The sequence below is a fragment of the Rhipicephalus sanguineus genome, chromosome 4 (assembly GCF_013339695.2).
Source record: "Rhipicephalus sanguineus isolate Rsan-2018 chromosome 4, BIME_Rsan_1.4, whole genome shotgun sequence".
Classification (NCBI taxonomy): Eukaryota; Metazoa; Arthropoda; class Arachnida; order Ixodida; family Ixodidae; genus Rhipicephalus; species Rhipicephalus sanguineus.
In genome coordinates, this window is record NC_051179.1 from 133,810,560 (window position 1) to 133,829,569 (window position 19,010).

At 43.9% G+C, this 19,010-nt stretch overlaps 1 protein-coding gene across 1 annotated transcript in view; it reads right to left on the minus strand.

The window, feature by feature from the left end:
• Window positions 1–18,306, minus strand: part of LOC119388999 (uncharacterized) — a 52,405-nt gene extending 34,099 nt beyond the window's left edge. Inside the window, exons 1-2 of the mRNA XM_049414911.1 lie at window positions 18,168–18,306; window positions 4,769–4,854 (exon numbers count right to left, since the gene is read on the minus strand). Coding sequence (XP_049270868.1) covers window positions 4,769–4,854; window positions 18,168–18,213 — 132 coding nt within the window. The 5' untranslated portion in view covers window positions 18,214–18,306. The remainder of the gene's footprint in view (window positions 1–4,768; window positions 4,855–18,167) is intronic.
• Between the last annotated feature and the right edge of the window lie 704 nt (window positions 18,307–19,010).

Below are 19,010 nucleotides of genomic sequence, written 5' to 3' on the forward strand. Positions count from 1 at the left end.
TCAACGCAAAGGGCGATTTTCCGTTCACTTTATTCCATTTCAATTTAGGCCATTATTACTACACTACAGTTAAAGCCAACAATTAAAGTCCGCTATGCTTTCCCTTGGCTAATCGATTGATTTGGTTGTGTCTGTACACACCCAAGAGCTACGATCCTGCGACAGACAGACTAAAATATTTAATATAGAACAATTACGTACATTCTTTGCAAAAACGAGCGCGGCACCGTAGACGGCGACGCAGCTACAAACACATAGCCTCTGAGCAGCATGGCGTATGCATGACCGCGCCGTGTGTGTACATGTGTCTCTCTATCTGCACACCCGTCTACTTTTATAAAGTTGATTTGCACGTTAGTTAACTATAACCATGCTTATAACAATAATTGATGGGGTTTAACATCCAAAAACCACGATTATGAGCGACGCCGTAGTGGAGGGCTCCAGAAATTTTGACCACCCGGGGTTCTTTATACGTGCACCTAAATCTAAGAACACGGGCCTCAAGCACTTCGCGAGCCCTCAAGCAAAGCGACCGCCGCGGCCGGGATTCGATCTCCGCGACCTGTGGGTCAGCAGTCGAGCACCTTAACAACTATATATTTAGACCACCGTGGCGGGTAACTATGCTTATTGAACGATAACGTCTGTTGCATTTCCACCACAGAAAGGGTACGGGGCGACCAGTAATGTTTAAAAGCAGACTCAATTTTATAGTGACAAGGCATGTGCACGTCATTTCATGCAAGGATGCCGCATTGCATACAGTCAAGGAAGAAGGGCGAAACAACACAAGGCCTGCATAACACAAGCATAGCATCGCGCAATGCAACGCGTATTCTTCAGGCTGTTTTTAGCTCTAATCGACGCACACGGCAACGGCTCCGCGGAAGCGTATAACGAACACCACAGAAGGCAGAGACACTAGTACAAGGCATACTTTCGTATCAAACACTTCCTCTTGCACACCATCTCTATTATGGCAGCTCGCCGCTCGGGCAATCTTACCTACACAAAGTCGTCATGCACAGTCACGCGATTTGGCAACGTTCTTGAACTCACCGAAGAGCGATATTCGCTGTGGCGACAGTCTCGTCAAAAGGCGCGCGCTTGTGATCTTGTTCAAAGCTTCGCGCTCGTTGGGGCTACGACAACACATGGCCGTCAACGATTCCATGTCAAACAACGATGCGTCCGTCCCGACACGCGGTGTAAGTACGTGTCCATTCCACGACTTCCAGCGACGACAGCGGCACGTAATATTAATCAACGTGGTAAAAATACATGCGCGCAACAAACTTATTTCGGTATTACACACTGCGCTGCAAGAACTTCTTTTACAAGCGACCCTCAAATGCGTCAACTGCCTGAACGGCTTAAACGTCAGTGCGCCAGTGCGCCTGCGCGCCCCCTAGTTTGAACTGATTGGCTCTCGCTCAGCGAGCGATTTGAAACTGAGTTGCAGCTGCGCGCCCTCTTCCGTTCGTTTGCCGCACCGGTTCTCGCTTTTCTCCCCTTCCTTATCGTGTTCGCTCGCGCGCCTTCACGATTCAAGGCGAAACCCCATATGCGCAAAAATTCACGCGACGAGCGACGAGCGATGCTATGAGCGACGAAACGAGCCGTTCGCGCGACGTGTTGCGTGGTCAATTTCGCGCGATCGCTCGGTTTTTCAGATTTGGAATCCGCATCGTCGCTCGTCGCCCGGAAGTGCTGTGCTCAAGCAGCCAATAGCCAAACACCGGAATAAGATGCATCAGTGACGTATTGCTGATTGCCGCCACTTTCTTATCGACGCACATCAACAACAACGTTCATCAACATGACCAACGGCGACGAGCGCAATGTTGACGTTGTTGAACGCGAACGCTGGGACCCGCGCCGTCTGTGACGCGGCTTGGCAGCACGTAGCAGCAGTGATGGGATCGAAAAATATGCTGCAAGACAATGATAAACATTTTATGTACCATTATGCAACAAAACATCGTATTTGACATTGCATACCGCTGAGAACGGGCCACTTTTGGTACGAGTGAACGCCCTCATGCCAGCAACAGTGGAGATCGCTCGCCGAGGGCGTCGCGTGAATGGGGTTTGCCCATCGAAGCGACCGCTTGCGCGAAGACGATCTACGTCGCGTCGCTCGTCGCTGTCGCGTGCATTTTCGCGTATATGGGGTTTGGCCTTCACGGCAGTGCCTGAACGAAAAAGCACCTTCTTAGTGGGGAGGCCGCTTCTGAGCGATTCTTCAATTGTATTTCCAGTGCTTGCTGTTTAAACATACCGTTCGTGGACCATTCGTGTACAGGATATGTAACGAACGGTCCGTTTTTACTACTATCTGTAACAGCTGTTGCCCTCACGGCCGTGTCTGTGTGTATGATCACAAGCATGTGGAAAACTTGAGCCTTTGACAGCAAGTGTCCGCAGTGCCGAGTGATATCTCTTTGAAATTTGCACCGAGCCAGTGTCACCATGGATGCCTCGCCCTTAGGGCGATTCAGTTGCAAGTTCTTTCTTATTGATGTTCCCTGTTAATTTAAATTAATATATTCTAAGCGGGAGATGTAAGCAAGTGCATACACACATTATCAATTTGAAATCGCTTACTGAAACACGATTTAATATTACATTGCACGTCGTCGTAATGAAAACAGAAAAATGCATATTTGTTGAAGAACATCTTAATTAACATATTACCTTCTGAAAATGTCGTGAAAATGAACAAATATAATGAGCTAGCGAAAGGGCCACAGCTAATTCGCAAAATATTTTTAACAAAATTGGTTTCTGGGCACAGTGCTTCGTATATGAAAAGAATGGCGAAATACTGTATATTGAATAGTAACAAAAATGAAAGCACTGCAGTGGGCCCTGCTATTTGTGTCTTGAAAAAGAGCTGTTGTACTCTGTTCACTGTTTGCCCATCGTCCCGCTTCAAAGCTGCGATTTCCAGTGTTCCACGAAATACATTGCCCTTTGCATTGTAGCAACGAAGGCGGAAAGAAACACACAGTCCTTGCAGTACATCCAGTCGGTGAGCCATAGAGTGCGACATACTTACTGGAAACATCTTTAGTTCTAATGTGAGCATGCGAGTTACGAGGGGAAATATATATGTGCCATGTGCGCCAGAATGTGTTAATGAGATATACAAAAACGCATTCCTGCTCAATTTCACATTGTGGTTCAATTAATTAATGAGCCCCCTTAGTTCTTTTTTAACATACCTTACAGCTAGGGCCCAATGGGGCAATAAGGAGTGCATGCTTAGATGTTATATAAACAAAAAGGTAGCAAAATTGCATAAAGTACACACGTCTGATAAAATTTCAATGAAAAACCTTATTTTCAGCAAAAAATTAAATAACTCCACTTTAGCTTTTGTCTTTAGACAGTCTATAGACTGAGATTTGACAATAGGAAATAACACCAATTTATCAACCTTTGTATATAAACAATCTATACACTGGGATTAGACAAAACACAAACTTCATCAACTTAACTTTTGTCTATAGATTGTATATAGACTAACAATAGAAAAAAAAGAACCATACGCTTTTTAAAACTTTTGTTTATAGACAATCTATAGAACGCAATTAGACAAAAAATGACACGCATTTATAAACTTTTGTCTATAGATTGTCAAAAGATTTTCTTTAGGCAAAATACTAAATCTACATAAAGGCGAACTCGACTACAAGAAGTCTACAGACACTCTATAGACTGTCTAAATCCATTTTTGGAAGGGATACGAGCGCTCCAGGGAGAAACGTCGACTCAGAAGTGGTGTTTCCACCGCGAATGCTCTTCTGCCGCTCTTGTTCCTGCGTTGTAAATGTCTTGGCAAGCTCGCGACACTCTTCCGCAAGCCTGGCTGTGTCAGAAATCGACGTACACTCAGTTGAACCCGGCTTGTATGGGAGTATCGTGTCGATGGTGTGCCACGAGTGCCTTCCGCACAATAAGAAGAAGGGTGAAAAACCAGTTGTGCTTTGAGGGGCGGTATTATAGGCGTAGGTGATGACGGGCAGAATGTGTGATCGGCGGCGACGTACATTGAGAGCATGTCGCCGAGCGTGCGGTTAAAGCGTTCGGTTAGGCCATTCGTCTGCGGGTGGTAAGCAGTAGTTTTGCGGTGAACAGCATGGCACTCTTTCAGAATGGCTTCGACGACTTCCGACAAAAAGACACGGCCTCGATCGCTGAGAAGCTCCTGGGGTGGACCGTGACGCAGCATGAATCGGTGTAGCAGGAAGGACGCAACATCGCGTGCTTTAGCCGCTGGGAGGGCGGCAGTTTCGGCGTATCGCGTTAGATGGTCAACAGCGACGATGGCCCAGCGAAGAGCCAAAGAGGACGACCCACTAGGAGACTATACAGAGCGCAACTCATTACTCCTCTCAAAGGCTTCGCTACAATATATATATATATATATATATATATATATATATATATATATATATATATATATATATATATATATATATATATATTCAGTTCTGCGCCCAATAGATTTATTTGCCCCAAATGTTTGAGAAACACTCATGGTATACAAAAGTCATTGCCAGTAAAGAGGTTTCGATCCAGAGCTGTTACATGGATTTCTACTTGTTCTAAAAAAATATACGCATGTTTCGCTTGCCTAAAGCTGTCAACTATGCGTGAACTTCACACACCATTGTTCACATCACCATACTGTACTGCTGTACTGCTGGAGGTACGTAACAAAAACATACTGGATGTTGAAGTTCTTGAGAGTACTTACTACTGACAAAGGAAGAAGTCGCATGCAGTACCAGTCTGCCGCTGCCCATGCTGCAGACTTTGGCTGCCCTGATGCAAGAATAGTTGCTGAAATAAAATGTTATTTTCAGTAACTGTGGAGCAGGGCTGGGCAGAGATACTCGGAAAAGTATTCCGGTATACAGATATTGAAATTCATGGACTGGAAGCCCAAAATACAAGTACTGAGATATATTTGCCGTTAACGTAATGGGATATTTCGGGTACACTTTCGCAATAACACGAAAAAGTATTCCGGAATACAGATATTGGAATGCTTTTTTAACACGAAAGTGTTTTATGCCGGGGTCCACCAAGTACTTCCGTCACGGTTATGACGCTGATAAAATGGACGCCAACGGGTGAGAAAGAAAAAAAACTAAGAAAAACATCTGCCGCTGGGAATCGAACCCACGACCTTGCGGCCGCGACGGTAAGCGCCCGACGCTCAACCACCTAAGCCAACCTATTTTTTTTCTTTATTGACCTAAGACAACTTCGCAGATGACGGACACTCCACGAAAGCGCCTTATATCTTTCACACATCCTTTCGCACGGTGCTCTCTCTTGGCGGTGTCAGTAGGCGGGGCGGAGCGGGGCGGTGCCGCTGTCGGTGAGATGTGAAAAGAAGTAATGCGTCACGATCGACACTAACTAGCGCTTACTCCGAGATTGCGTGCGATATCGGAGGCCATGATTAAAGCGTCTCGATACCAGCGAGGGACACTGGCCACGTTGGCGTCGCCAAGGGAACCTAGACGCAGTTACATTATTTTGCATTTCGCTTCGTGTTAGCGTGCCGCGGCTCATCGGAGTAGCGCAGCTTCCACATGCACCAACGGGATTTCTCCGCCGCCGACTACTCGTACTTCGATTGCGAGAGCACCGACTAACAAAATTGCTGCAATACGCGTTGCAAAAAGGACACTATTTCGACGGGCGAATGTCGTGCCTTGGTGGAGCGAGACAGAGGCCAGCGGGACGCACGCGTTTGAGGCTCAAGCTACGAACCTCTGCCTCCCGTGTTGCTGAAGCGCAGTGTGTAAGCATGAACACAAGTGTCGGTCACCCATTACTAGAAACGCACACCGTGCCGCTTCTCTCCTTAATTGACGGCGTTTTGAAGAAGTGCATATCGGGTACCAGTGTTGATTATGAGCTTGTTGATGTCATCTTTACGCATGATTCACGATTCGCTGATTCCAAATATATGCTCACAACGTCAGCTACCACAACGGTTTAATTATGATCATGGGCGTTAGTCGTCGTGATGGAGACGGGCCACTAGGCGTCAACATGGGTGCATCGGCGTTAAACGGTGCTATAGCTGCCAAACAACAGTAGACATTGTAGAAGCTCTCATATATCACTACACGATAAGGACAACTTCTGTGAAGACACGTTTCACTTTCGTGTTATACCGATTCCTATGACGGAGGGATCAGCCATGTTTTTTTGTCAAGGATGCTCATACTCCCCAAAGAGATTTATAAATGCAGCATATTGTTGCAAATAAAGTTGCAGCGCATTCATACTCTCAGTTTATTTATGTATTACGGTACCCTGAGCGCCATTAAGACATTACAGAGAAGGGGGGGATTACAAAGTACATAATTAGTAATGTTATAAAACACGTATCTATTGCAATAAAAAAGTACACTATTTCACGGCAACAGTAACAAGCATTGGACACCGAAATCAACATACTTGGTGACAACAAAATGAGCTATGCTAGAAATAGCACAGTTTAAGCAAATCACTCGAATCACTAATGAACACCAGTGAATTAGAAAAAGTATACATCTACTTTGAACATAAGATCTGCTTTGCTGAGAAGGTTGCTGTGTGATCATCGGCTGTCTTCTAGACAGCGTCCGTTGGGCCTCAGCACAATACTTGTGAAAGAAGAAAAGTCTCTCTACCGCTGCAGACGAGCACAAATTCGTGTTAGAGAATAAATACCACCTTCATAGCCGGATAGCCCTGCAGCGTGGCGATGTCTCTTCTCTGGTAATCTAGATACCGACACATTTCCGCCATCACGCGGGTTGTCCTGGCCGTTCAGAAGCCGAAGTCGGCCCCCATCTTCGGAATCCTCAACCGTCTGGTCCGGTCTGCGCCGGGTCTGATGACTGAGGATTCCGCTGCCCTTATATGCCGGCCATAATTACCTGGAGCAATGGAACCCTAATACGTCAAACTGCACAATTCGAACATTGGCTTCCGAAAATCATGTTCATTGGGGGTGAGAGGGCTTAAGCCCTTCCAAGTCGCTCCTACCAGCTTTCTAAACAGACATGGAAACAGGGACAGCTGCTGAGAGCGCCCCATCAGAAACTACAGCAAGCACTCGTCACCTGGGCCGCAACGGTCACTCTTCAATAAAGCTGTCACCACCACCGATACTATCAGCACCCATTCCAGCAAGCCGGAACAGGCGAAGTCCGCTCCGGCGGTGGGGGAGCCTGGTACCACAATAGACAGTTTCACACTTGTAATCAATTAGGAACGCACCATGACACGCTGGAAAAGTGGCTGAATGCGCGACAAAGATAGTCATCTTCTATTGTCACTTCCGCCGCGACTACACTAACTGCTTTTGGAAGTGCCGCCGCTTTGAGAACTGAACGCACGCGAAGCATTGCAATGCCTTTGCTCCAAGGCGGTATCCGCGCGGGAGGTCACGAAGTAATGGCTGGCCACCCGAAAAAAAATTGGCGTGTCGCACTGGCCTTGAGAGACAGCGACTTTAGTCGGCAGAGGCCGACAACAGTGCCTCCGCGATTCTGCCGTCCGTGGCGTCGTGCGCTTTACCACATGGGCCATTCTGTACTTGAGGGGAAACCATCGCCGCCCTTTCTGTCGGCGGCGAGCCTTTGCTTGAGTTGGCACAAAAACAAACAAAACAATCGCCATTCCGTCTTGGAAACACGCCTCAACTCATTTCAGACAAAAAATGTAACGAGATACCCGTGTCTTGAATAGTATCGCGATAACGAAAAAAAAAACGCCATTTCCCCTTTGAAAACACGCCTCGACTCATTTCCGACCAAAAACTGTAACGAGATACCCGTGTCCTGCACAGTATCGCGATACAGACGACACATCGTAAAAGTATTTCACTACTGAGTTACAATTACATTTTTCAAGTGTATCTCGATACAAAAATACAGATACTCAAAGATAGCTCTGAAACGCTATCGCGATACTGCCCTGCTGTGGAGCTCAAAGAAAAATTGTTTCTTCGTCTGTAGTTAATGTTGTGTTTCTCATGCAAGTCATCTCAGTGCATTCAGAAAAGATACAACGTATCATGTAAGGGTTTCAAAAAAATATGGGACAGATTATAAGCATTTACAACGAAGCATTTCATAAGCACACTTTGCTGTGACACTACTACTATTATTCACATTAATGTAAACAGAGAAGAACGTGATAGTTGTTTTTATGGAGCGTAGCTCACGTATGCTGATAAGTCACAGACACAAAAATTGCTCAGGTTGGTATAGATGGACGAAACGAAAGATTTTTTTCAATTCCCTGGCCTACATTTTGACTGTTTGCAGTTCACTGTAGAAACGCCCAAAGTTTGCTATGGAGATGTATGAAAAGCAAGCTTTCACTCGAGGCCAACATGGATTAATGCATTTACCGTCAGGTAAAGCATAAACATACATTTACCAGAGGGGCACTGCGCCATTTGATTGACATCTAATTAACTGCTGAAAGAGCTTGAAAATATAGCGACTGAAGAGGTTGGAGTGGTACTTGCAAGAATATACTTCGCAAGGAATTTGCGAATAGTGTGCTCTCGAGAAAGGTGCATAATGTCTAGAAACCCATCACAATGCACTGAAAGTATGCACCACATTTTTGCGAAAGGCATCTGCTGAAGCCTATCAAGAAGACGAATTTGCTGCAGTAACATACAGCTTTCGGTGAATCGCATAACTATTTATGACTTTTAATTGCGAAGGCATTCCTCGGCAAGCATCTGTTTCAGTTATAGATGTTCGATTAGTTTTTTATCAATTAACGATTACTCGTTCACTGGTTTGGTCATTAATCGATGATTCGCTATTAAGAGACGTTTCTTTCCTCGATTACACGATTAGTCGGCATTTCTGACGTGCACGTCCAAAAATCTTGAAACGCAGTTTATAGAGCATTTAGGACCCTACATACTTGTCTGATAGATCGAACAAGGATGAAAAGCACAAGTGAATACTGATTTGATAAAAGCAAACACAAAAAATCTGAATCCGACGGACTCTAGAAGGGACAATACTTGAACAAGGAGTGTTCCTGATATGCTCTGGAACACGGAATGCCGCTCTGAAATGGCACTTATTGAGTATACATGTGCACGTTCAGTGGAAGGAAGCGACTCAGTACTCACGAACACGAGGATAGAGCACTTCGTATGTACAAGAATCTCGATGCATTTATCACAAGCATGCCGTAATGAACAACGTGTCATCACATTAATGACATGGCATCAATGACATAAATTACAGATATCATTGCTGTTACTCATTTACCTGGAATAAATCAATATGTTATAATCGACACAGTGTAAACGACATCACTAGAGACCGGAGTTTAGGCAAATGCTTATTTTGTTCCTTGCGCTCCTATCACGCCATTTTGGTATATGAGCTTGAATTAGAGGTCAAGAAGGGCTGTTATAGTGTGTTTCTAGTGCCTATAAATGCCTATTTTTGGCGTTCGTGCCTAAATGTTTACAAATGCCTATAAATGCCTATTTTCAAAATTGGCGCTTATATGAACGCTATTTAGCCTCAAGCTTCGCTCCCGGGTTCTGTTTGAGACCGTTATTCATGTTACTGCGTAAGATTGACTGTTGGGAACTATGGGGTTCAACCTATCCTCTAGTTCGACCAACCCTAGTCCTCTAGGTGCCAACCAACCAACAACCGCTGGTAGCAGTGAAGCGGGACACGCCGGCGTGCACTCGCCGCCGCGCTGACATGGCCCGAGCGGTTGGGGAATGCGAAACCGCGGAGAGACGTCAGAGTAAAGGAGAGTGAAGGCCAAAAAAGAAAGAAAAATGTGATGTGCATGTAGCTCTTCTTTCGTTTGAAATTTATTTTTAAGGTGTTCACTGCAGTAGCGTAGCCAGAAATCTTTTGCAGGGGTTGGGGACGGGGGAACAACCATACTTTATATATGTTCGTGCATGCATTCGTATGTGTGCGTGTATATGCACACTCGCTAAACTGAAAAGCTTCGGGGGAGGGTGGAAAGTTGAACCCCCCCCCCCTGGCTACGCCAGTGGTTCACTGCCAGGGGAGAAATTCACTCCACGCAATTCGACCCGGCCAATAGGAGGAATCCCTCCCTTCTGTTCTTTTAGGAATCTGGCTGTCTGCTCCTGCACTGTACTTCTCAGTCATGCCGGAAAGACACTCAGGAGTGTGTTGATTCGACCGTGCACACATGACTCACTCTGCAGAACCCGGGAGTGCGAACCGTGCGGGACAAAGCACGCTAGGTTCAAATGTTGGCGCCTTTGTGCCATCTTGAGCAATATCATTTTTATTTTCCTGTCGTAGATAGAGGTCGCGCACGTCTTCGTTAGAAATTATTTTCATTTATATGAAAATTTATTGTGCCTATATTTACGATTTTGGAAGCCCAAAACATTGTTTTGCCTGCCTATTTTTTGGCGCCTAAAACGAACTTTTTTAGCGCCTGAAAATCCGGCCTCTAGACGTCACATATGTCTCATGACATGCGCCATATTTACTCGCATAAAATCAACATTGATTAGCCGACTGTCGAATAGCCTGTCATGCTTCCTTGTTTTGACAAACTGTTGACTGGGACTGATTGATGTTGCTGAATTGCTTGCTGATGCTGGCTAGCGGGAGATACCTCTGCTGGCCTGGGCAAGCTACTGTGCATATAGCTATTTGCGGTTAACTGGTTTTTAATGCTGGCTATCACTGCATAATGTGGAGTAAGTGCCTGCTAGTGTTGGCAAGTGTGCCCTAACGTTGACTACTGTTGATTACCCCGGTAAAGTTGGTGAAGTGGTGGCGTTTGTTGGCTAATTCTGGCTAGTTCTACCTAGTGTTGGCTAGCGACGGCTGAGTGTTGACTAATGTTGGCTCACTGTCGGCTATTGGTGGGATGGGCATGCTAATATTGGCTAATGGTGGCTAGTGAGGGCTGGCACTGGCTAAGTGTCCGATGGTTTTTGCAAGTTTTAGCAAATTCCTGGCTAGCACAGGACAACGTTGGCCAACTGCCGGTAAGTGTCGACTACTGCTCGCCATTGTTGCCTCTGCACTGTCCGATGTTGATTAACTGTGTGCTGGTGTTGATATATGCTGGCTAATGTTTGCTTATTTTGGCTACTGGTGACCAACTGCCTTATGGTGTAGGCTAGCGCCTCTTAATGAAACACACAGCGCAAAACTACGACGGGGACACAGGAAGGAAACAAACAGCGCTGTGTCCCCGTCCTGTGTCCCCGTGGTAGTCTTGCGCTGTGTGTTTCACTATGCTAGACCAACATGCCCAAATTCGTTCTATTGCGCCTCTTAATGCTTGGCAGTGGTAGTCTCTGTTGACTTGCATAGATTATTGTTGACTACTATTGGGTATTGCTGGCTATAGCTGCGTAGCGTTGGCTTTCTCTCGTATAACAATATAATAAACATAAGATATCTACTGCACTGCAGCTAATAGTCTAGCGTTCGTGGACACACCAGAATAGGCCAAAGAATGCGGCTTGTGATATGCGCGTCAGCGCGTCCTTGCGTGAACCTCTCATCAATAGACAGATTTAGTTGGGCGTCCGCAACAACGTACGGACGCAGCCTGCCAGCCATTTCCTATGGCAGGCTGCGTACGTACGTTGTTGCGGACGCTCAACTAAATCTGTCCAGTAAAGCAGACGTGCGCACTAGAACGTGAATTTTGACTTTTCGCCGTACTAAAAACAGCCCTTTAGCCTTCAGTCGAAAAGGATGCAAGGGGACATCAAAAGGACGTTAATGTACCTCCTGACGCTTTTCTAAAAGTCAAATAACTTGGCATGCGTAGTCCCTCTTTGACTGCTTCGTATGACACTGATTCCCACCGTGCATGGAATGTGCAGGATGTTTTTTTTTTCAATAAAGCGAGCATAAATGTCGGCGAATCCAAAGAAAGAACGAAGTGTGGCGATCGAGTGTGCGCGGTGGGCGAGCTTTCCCTCGTCTTGCGGCAATAAATCGGAGCTTATGGTGCGCTTTTCTGCCTTTCTGAGCATCTCTCTCATTGCCGTACTTCTTACCCTCTCCTGTGCAGAATGTTTACTGATGCCACAGTTATTGCAAAAGTGAAACACACAAATTAGTGGCAAGTTTCAAAGGTGCTATGTAATTAATAAACGTATCTTATGTGTATTACCAGGCGCAGTTTACTGAAGTTTATTACAGTTTTTCAGCGTCCAACTACAGAGCTGTAAATTGATAGTTTCGGTTCTTGCAATACTTAATTCCTGCCAGTTTTCGCAAAGGCATTAATGGCCTAAAATGTTCCTTCAAGAGCGATTAGGCATTACAATTTTAGCTTTGCGCAGCGAATCGATTGAAATATATTGAGATAATTCACACCTCCGTCCCCATGGACTTAAACATTTGGCACATCCCATACCTTGTGGGAAACGAATTCATACGAAGCAGTCAGTGAGTAACTGGCTATGCTGCATGTTTTTGCCTTTAAGTCAAGCGTTACGAGGTGGATTGGCGTTTCTCTTTTTGTAAATGGAGTAGTTGTGTGCGCATGGTCCGCTTACCGGCACGTAGTCTACACTGGCGTTTAAAGGGTGACTTATGGTCTGACATAGTGCCAGCACTCACGTTGGAGCACACACGTGAGTATTATCGAAACAAAGTTGCCTTTACTGTGCGGCGATGTGGATATCATAAGGAACTTTCGTTAGCGTATTCCTCCGGGGATGACCAACATGTGAATATGGCTTGCGGAATCATATTGTAATGATTGGAAATGTCACGTTATTACGAACGGTACAGAACCTCTGTCTGTCGGGGCACCAGGACGTCGAGCTGAACCGACACAGTTGGTTGGTTGGAGCCTACTAATTCTGGCACATACCCACTCTGGGGGATTGGCCAAGAAAAATTATTGTAGCCACGGATGATAATTACAGTAATTTTTTTTAACCTCCCTATTACTAAAGTAGAAAAAAAACGCGAAGCTACAGAGCAATCAATTACAAAAGGTAATATAGCCTATGAAGGATAATTATATTAATTACAATTTTGAGCCGACCAGACAGCTGAGTTTACCTGACTCGACCAAATTTGGGTCTATGACTTACTTTTAATGACATTTTATAATTATGTCACGAGTATTTTTCCAGTATTTCTTAGACCTTATGTTGGAATACGTTTAGTTGCTAAGATGAAATTACACACAGCATCAAAAATTTCTCTGTGACAATGTCCCAAAACAGAGGCACCGAAATTTAGAACATTTTCTGCAGTTAAATTTAAACCAATCGTTGAAAATGGAGTAACCAGAAGTCTTTTCCTAATTATTGAATAGTTGCGGCATGATATAAAATAATGTTCAATAGATTCTGTTTCTTCGCAAAATGGGCAAAGGGGTGATATCGCCAAACCAGCTCTGTGTAAATATAAGTTTAATGGGGGGACACGGCATCTAAATTTGGAAATAATAACCTCAAACTTTCTAGATTGACTCCACTTAGGTTTCCATGGAAATTTAAGGTGTTGATATTCTGTCCATTTCGTTATCGTTTCCATCATATCTGTACAAATTGCTAATTTTCTATATCTGATCGCTGCAATATATTATACTTCTGGGAGTACCGAAATTATTGATCCATCGAGGGAAGCCCGGGCTAAAGAATCGGCCAATTCATTTAATTGTATCCCGCAGTGACCTGGTACCCACAATAATTTCAGAAGTTTCAGATATGGCGGAACTAATGTGCGCAAAGTCATGAGGGCTCGTGAATGTTCTGAAGCTGTAAGTGCTGTACATACCGAAAGAGAATCTGTTATTATGATTGCACTATTTTCGGTTGAAGGCAGTTTTCGAAGCGCCAAAATAATAGCCAAGAGCTCAGCCTCAAAAACAGGCGTAAAATCTGGCAGCCTCACTGAGAATGACCAGCCAAGCAAATCGGAAGCAATTCCTACGCCTGTCTTTTGATTATTCACAGAAGCATCTGTGGCTATTATGTTTTTTGTTTCTGCATGAACCAAGTAATCTTTTAACCTGTTATTCAAAAATTGGAGAGATTGGAACTTAGATTTCGGGGGGAAAATTTCATCATATTCTATCGTAATATTACTATGTGAGTCATTAGTTTCAATTATCGTTCTAATGTCCAACTTAATGCTGTCCAGTTTCTTTTGAACAAAAATTATTTGGGGTGTATGAAATCGTGGCCAATGGGCAAGAAAGAAGGAGTCGGGGTCTCTGATAAAGGCGTATTCAGATCTTCTAGCTGGTAAGCTGTAAAATTTTAAAAAAGTTTGCACCGTTAAGATGTGAAATCGACAAAGAAGAGTTGGAAGGCGTGCTTCTTGATACATAACATTAATGGCCACAAACTTTGGGAGACCCAGACACATTCGCAGCGCTTCACGCTCCAATAAAACTAAAGGTTTTGTTTTATAAGCAGGGCCGCCCGAAAATAATATACACCCAAATTCCAATATTGGGCGCATGTACATTTTGTACAACATTATCAAGGTGTCTCTACGTAACCCATATTTCCGGTTACTCAGCCAACGCAATAAGCCTAACGCTCGTTGTGCCTTTGCTGCTATATATTCTATGTGTGGACTCCAATTAAGTCTTTCATTATATATCATGCCCAAATACTTGATAGAATCCACTTGTGGAATGGGTTCCTGCTGATATAATACGGAAATTGAAATTGAATCTGCTAGGGGAAACACCAAGAGCGCACTTTTACTGATGTTTAACGACAATGAAATCGACTGCAGCCAAATTTCTATGGTATTTAGATACCTTTGCAATTTTTGATGTAATGAGTAAATATCACAGTCTGCTGCGAAAAACGCGATATCGTCTGCATAAATGTAGACATTGACGTCCTGGTCATTTGGAATAGAGCTCATCAGTACATTGAATAATACCGGAGATAGGACTGCTCCTTGAGGAACTCCGCGTTTCTGTTTGAATTTTGATGAACAACAGCCATTCTTAACACAATAAAATTCCCTTGATTTTAAAAATTCTGCTACCCACTCAATAATATATTGTGGAAAATTTAAGCTCTGTAGTGTATTCAGTAAAATGGAGTGCTCGACGCTATCATAAGCTTTAGCTATGTCAAGTGTGACAAGAGCAGCGTAATGTCTTCTTTTACGGGCAAGCCGTATTCGACTCTCTAAATCAGCGTGAGCACACCAAATTGAACAATCATTACGAAAACCGATTTGGTTTGGTTTTAATATTGACTTGTCTGCCATCCAGATATTTATCCTGTCATTTAGGACCCTCTCTATAAGCTTGATGATATGAGACGTTAGAGAGATGGGTCTGATATTTTCTATGTTAAAACCTAACCCTTGATTTTTTAGTATAGGAATTACCTTGGCTATTTTCCAGTCATACGGTATCCAGGCGTTTTTTAAAGAATAGTTTATCAAATTTAGGACGTCACCAGGTGATAATTTGTATAAAATTTTAAGCATAGGCACTGTAATTCCATCGGGACCAGGAGCAGACGAAGGTAAATATCTAATCACGTTTGACACTTCGGACAGTGTCACTTTTTCAAAGTTAGCCGCTATGGTAGATTTTTGCCAGTTGTTCTGCACAGTCGAAGAGAATCTACTTTCTAGGCCTTTACCAATTGACTCTAAAGATTTTGTCATTTCTTCCGATGATAGATTTTCATAATCAGTATTTACTGGAGCCGATAGGATTTTTCGAGATCTCATATAACGAAATAACGCTTTTTTACTTTTAGGTTTGGAAAGAGAGTCGAAATGTCTCTTGTCATACTCTTCTTTAGCTTGGGCCACCGTGCGTTTAAATCCAGCAGCAATGAATTTGTAGTCTGACCAATTTCTGGGGGACTGGTTATGAATTAGCTGCTTCCAAGCTGCCTTTCGTCGTCTGTGATCACGTGAGCAATCTGAATTCCACCATGGACTATAAGGTACCCTCTTGGCCGATTCAATAGTAAACTCTGCTTTTTTATATGTTCTTTAAATTACAGCGCTTAATTTCATAGCTTTAGTTTCATCACTGTCTTCAGAGGGAGATGCTAAAGCTGCCTTTAGGTCATTTTTAAATTTTGAATAATTTATAAAATCTCGGACGTGAGAACATGATGGTGTTATGGGGTAATTAATCTCAAACATTATGGGCAGGTGGTCACTATTGGTGGCACAGTCCAGGGCTATCCACGAAGGGCTAGAAATTGTCGAGCTAACAAAACTCAAATCTATGGCAGAACGGGATCGATCTCGGACAAATGTGGGAGTTCTAGCGTTGAGGCACGATAAATTGTTGTCTATTGACCAGTCCCACAATCGTTGGCCACATTGATCTGTTCTAAAACTCCAACTGGTGTGGTGGGAATTAAAATCTCCAACCAGAATTTTTTCTTTTCACCATGAATGGACTGCCACATCTAAACATCGCGTGTCTTGTACGCCCACAGGAAAGTAGACAGGAAAACACGACTTCTTCGTTTTCTCCACTTCCTTCTCTTCTCGTCAGTTTTACAGTGGCACATACACACAGTAGAACAGCGCAATGCCATCCCATGCTCGTGGCAATATGAATAAAAATTGAATGTTTATTAGGCTGCTATAAAACCGGAGCCAACTTTGGTACCACAATTGACGTTAACCTCACATGACACATGTATCATAAGAGTACGTATGTAAAGTTTATAGAATTAAATAGCCAACACTGCAGCCACAGTTGACATTGCACCGACAATACGCATGCATATAGTCCCTTTCCAAAGTAGTGTCGCGACCTGCCGTGGCTTTGGGGTAGAACATTTGACTACCACACATATTGCTTGGGATTGATTTCTGCTGGATTCCTGATTTTTATTCTGTACATTCGTCCGGTCAACGCTGCCGACGTCAGTTGTTCTTAATGCTCTCGCATTTAAATTACCAATGTCGCTTCTCGCTGTTCCTGGGTAGATACAAACTGTCAATCACCTGTGGCGCATACCCGCATACCGCGGACGGGTACATGCCATACGTGTCTGGAGAAAAGGGTTGGACGACGTACGTGACAGGATTTTCACGTTATTCATGTCATGACCAGATAGTGACTTCGTCAAACCCTCTTATCCTCCCACGACAAGTTTGCTATACACCAAGTAAAGGAGGCAAGCGCGAGAGCACCCAGATGTAGGCGGATAGATAGATAGATAGATAGATAGATAGATAGATAGATAGATAGATAGATAGATAGATAGATAGATAGATAGATAGATAGATAGATAGATAGATAGAAACGCTCAAGATCGCTTTGGTTCGCTAAGAAATGCTCTTCATTTCAAAGGCACGAAATAGAAACACGATATTTCGCCCTTTAGCACATTACCTTCCTGCAATGCCAAGAGCAGCTCTCTTTCCACGCGAAAACGCATGGTGAGAGAGAAAACGAGTGAAAGGAAAATGCAGGTATCCGACGTCAACATGCAATTCAAATACCAACTCATCGTTAAGTCGTAGCTTTTGATGGCGTCTACTAGGGCCTACAGAACTCGTAATCGGTAAAATGAATTACATTTCTCGGTAAGTGGGTGAGAAAATCAGCATGCGATGTATCAGAAAATTTTCTTTAGTTAATAAGGCCAAATATGAAAAACTTCCTTATGCATGACACCAGGCTGACATTTGTGTGGAACGACATGGCGCCAATCTGAACATAAGGCGTTGAAATTCATTATCTCGTTTAACAATGAACCCATGACCACGGACCCGACTACAGTAGAGTTGCCGCAGACTAGCTATCCCTTTGAGACGTTTGGTTGTTTCCATTGCAGCTGGAGCACCAAAGCTTAAGCTTTCTTGGAAAGACGAATCTGCCAAAGTTTGCTCTCATTTCGAAGTTTTTACCGGCTCAGTACTGCAGTAGTTCTTGACTACCAAATGAACAATGCAGCGAAAATGTTCACGGTGCAAACGGGCCGCTGCAAATGGAAATAAATTGCAAACACACCTTTCCAAAACGTGATCTCATGATTGACTATGAGACTGCACCTGGAAACCACATATGAAGGTTTTTTTTTCGGGGCGCCCATTGTCGGTCCGGTATTACAGACATTAAGCATTTAAACATATTATAGATGGAGAGGAGCTCACCAATAGTCGCAATACACAGGGCAGATAATGAAGTACATGCCATCATAACTCGTACTAGAAATGCCGCAAGCAAAACGGAGGCCGTGCTCTCCTGCTGGCTTTCTGATTGTAAATAGTGCTCATCGGTACTGGCAAGTGTACTCCTTCGTCATATAGGGCTGAATTCAATAAATATGCTGTCATTACAATCGAATCATTGTGTTGGATCTTCTCCAAACATTTGTAGAGCTACGTTTTACAGATGCATCAATTGTTCCTTTTTGTTTGCATATGAAGGGTAGCTTCAGTTTTCAGTTTAGGAGTAATATGCATAGGAAGTATGGTAAAACAATTTGTGACACTTATTCAGCATTCGGCACGGTGTATATGGCGGCGTTTTCGAGAGGTTGCTATCTTTGAGATTTGACAAACGTACACGCGCATACAAATATTTGCGATTGGTCTAGAACTTCTAATAAATGCCGCGCTCAAAAATATTATAAATGTTGGGGTTTAACGTCCCAAAACCACAACATGACTATGAAGGTCGCAGTAGTGGAGGGCTCCGGAAATTTCGACCACCAGCGGTTCCTTAACGTGCACTTAAATCGAAGTACACGGGCCTCAAGAATTTTCGCTTTCATCGAAAATGCGGCGCTGCGGCCGGGATTCGATCCCGTGACCTTCGGGTCAGCAGCAGCTCCGAACAGTTTTTTAACTGTTTTCGAGCTTGACGGTGAGTCTGTTCAATTATTCATTAGGGTGATTCGTCGAAATGAGGAAAAAACTGCAATTTCGGTACCTTGCTCCATCGAATACTACGAGAAAGATATGTGTGCAGCATTAGATCGAGTGCGCTGCTAA